This window comes from Lactuca sativa, chromosome 3 (assembly GCF_002870075.4).
Source record: "Lactuca sativa cultivar Salinas chromosome 3, Lsat_Salinas_v11, whole genome shotgun sequence".
NCBI classification, from domain to species: Eukaryota; Viridiplantae; Streptophyta; class Magnoliopsida; order Asterales; family Asteraceae; genus Lactuca; species Lactuca sativa.
Genome location: NC_056625.2, coordinates 185,341,437 through 185,344,837, shown reverse-complemented (window position 1 = coordinate 185,344,837; position 3,401 = coordinate 185,341,437). Strand labels below are relative to the sequence as shown.

The 3,401-nt window shown below is 34.5% G+C and overlaps 1 protein-coding gene across 1 annotated transcript; it reads left to right on the top strand.

Moving 5' to 3' along the window:
- The first annotated feature begins 636 nt into the window (after positions 1 to 636).
- Positions 637 to 1,273, top strand: LOC128132865 (uncharacterized). Its single transcript, XM_052769863.1, has 2 exons — positions 637 to 752; positions 838 to 1,273. Exons 1-2 carry the CDS (start codon positions 637 to 639, stop codon positions 1,271 to 1,273), a joined length of 552 nt encoding a protein of 183 aa, XP_052625823.1.
- The last annotated feature ends 2,128 nt before the right edge of the window (positions 1,274 to 3,401 follow it).

Sequence of the window (3,401 nt, the reverse complement as noted above, 5' to 3'; positions counted from 1 at the left end):
GCACTTCATGATTATAATATAAATATATAAATATATAAATCATACACATATATTTAATATAGATATATACATATATAAAACACACATACCATATATATATATATATATATATATATATATATATATATATATATATATATATATATATATATATATATATATATAACCGATTTTCCGGTTTTTGGGACAGGTCCAACCGTTTGGACCAGTTGAACCATCGAACCGGTAAGATAGTCGGTTCGATGTCCGGTCCGGTTTTCAAAACCTTGCATACATGTTGTCCACGATTATGTTTACGCCACAGGTCACATTCGTGTTCTAGACGCTCCTTTATCCGATCAATACATTCATTTATTTTATTTTATTCTTTTTATGACTTCAGGTCCAATTTAAACCGAAATTTACTCATGCTAAAACTGACCGGGACGTTAAACATATGATGTATGGTGTTTAGGTAACCCATGCCTTTTGTATCAGACCCATACCATGTAATGTATGTATATGTTTTCCATTTGCACTATATTGAGAGTTAATGAGAATAATAGCAAGTATCATTCAATAAGATTCCATGAGTTGATTCCATTGAGTTTCTTCTCCTAAAAAAAGACTTCTAAGGGTGCGTTTGGTTGGCAGGAAATGAATGGAATTCGAGGGAAAATGATTTCAATTCCCTCGAATTCATACGTTTGGTTGGACTTAGAGGAGGGAAAAAGATTCTTAAATGAAATAAATTTTCCACCATACAGAGGAAAGTGAATTCTTTCCAAAGTTGGATAGAAAACATTCATTCTCATCAAGGAAAGTGGAAGATTACAAAAATACCCCTTGACTTATCAGAAAACCCCCACCACTATCACTGGCCACAACCACCACCGCTGCCACCACCGCCACCACCACCACCACCGCTGCCACCACAACCACTACCACCGCCGTCGTTGCCACCATTGCCACCGACCACCACTACCACCGCCATGGCCACCACTCACCACCACCGTCGCTGCCGCCACCACCACTACCACCGCCGTCGTTGCCACCACCGCCGCCACTGCCACCGACCACCACTACCACTGCGATGACCACCACTCACCACCACCGTTGCAGCCACCACCACCCACCACCACCACCGTCACCGCCACCCACAGCTACTGCATGCGATGCCACCACCATTACCATCATCTTCGTTACCACTGTCGCCGCCGCCTCCGACCACCACCACCACCACCCACTCACCACCACCGCCACCACTACCACTATAAGCACCCACCACCACTAATAACACTACCACCACCACCACCAACGCTACCAATGCTGCCACTGTCGCTGCTACCACCACCGCCACTGCCACCACCAACACCATCACCGCCATCGCTGTCACCACCAGCTGACACTGCCACCATCATCACCACTTCCCCCACCACAATCAATGTCACCACCACTGTCGCAGCCACCATCACCGCAACCCACCATTGTCTCCGTCACCACCGCCACTGCCACCACCGCCGAAATTTTACTGTTTTTATAATTTTCATAATGTATTTTTACAATTAAGTTAGAGAACTAGGTAAAATTAAGCAAAACAGGAAAAAGGATAATTATGTCATTTTACATGAATCCAATTTCATTCTGAAATTAATTCCAATTTCATTTTCTGCCAATCAAACAACATATGGAATTTGATTCAAATTTCTGACAGATTCATTTTCCAATTCCAATTCAGATTTCTTCAACAACATTCTGCGAACCAAACAACACCTAAAGTGATTGTTACCACGACTTGCTGTACTCGTTGGTGATATCGAAATTCCTATGTTTTTGTTGTCTTTTATGATTATACAATCAAATAAAAAGATGTCGTTTTTTATAATTTGGCAGTAGAAGCAAAAATTACGTTATGAATTGGCTTCATAGGTTTCAGAATCTAATGAATGCTATTGCATTGTAATTTTTTCTTTTTTGGCCTAGCTCCTTCCTCGTTGCCTTTTTTTAATTTTAAGCCATCAAACCATTCAAAAAATACAATGTTTAATTGTACTAAAGATTAAATGAATAATTAACATGAAGAATCCAAAATAGATTCAATACAATGGAATAGTAACCTATGTTCATCATAAAAGATAATAAGGCGTTGATGTTATATTTCATGGAACTAATGAGAACATTTTATATGTATCGTAGTTTTTTTTATTAACTTAAGTAGGTGTGAGACTCATGTATTATATGGGTTTAATTAAAAAAAATTAAATATAAAATTTTAACAATTTGAAAATTTTGAATTTATAAGAAAAATGAGAAAATTTTTGAATTATTAAAATTAATGAGACTTTAATATATTGAATACAGTACATATATAAACCCTTTCTAAAAAATAGTTTACATATATATTACCTTACATATTAAATATTAAATTTTAATTTAATAAAATGAAATATACAATAAAATGATAAGTAAAAAATAAAAAATTAAAAAATTCTAAAAAATGTCATGTGTTCAAGTGAAGGAGAATAGGACATGTGATAAAAAAAACCTTCATTTATTATAGTAGATAAAAAATCATTGAAAATATAACTTATTTTCCTTATTTTATTTGTTTCTTCCATTTTTTTAGATGGGTCGATATTTTCTAAAATACTTTTTAAATGCCGTAGCACTTAATCGCAAAAAGGCAAAAGCATACATACCTTAATTACAAACTCAAATGACAAGTAAAATTCCAGAATACAGGCGACATAGTATCATGATAATGTTTTCTAAAACAGAATTTAATCGGTTTTGTTTGTACAGAAACCAACAAAAGAGATTAAGATGATTTCTTGGAGATTAGTATGAAGACAAACGAGCATGTTAAGTTAGGTTTAAGCAAGTTCTTATCTACACCAAACCTAAAGCAAAATAAAGGACTAGAAAGGACAAAATTGCCTCAATAAGTCCATGATCTATGGTTTAGACCAAAACCCTAATAAATCTAAGTTAAAAGTGACTAAATCCTAACATGGGTCTCTTTAACTTCAATCAAGATTTAGTTGTCAACCACTCACGATCATCCTTGATGTTATGATTATAACGTCTAGGAACCCTTAATTTGTCGTCTTTCACACTCACTAGTGGACAAGTTCACTATCTATGGATGCATTACCTTTAGAGTAAAGCTATACCCAGGGTTTAGATCAGCATCAAATGTATAAGTGTTTCCGAATAATTCATAAAAGATATATAAAGTAAATAATAAGTTTTTTCCGACCAACTGAAAATTCAATATGGACAAAATAAAATTGTGCGGTGTTGTTATTCAATTTAATTCTCTATTGGTCATGCGACGCATATATATATATATATATATATATATATATATATATATATATATATATATATATATATATATATATATATATATATATATATAT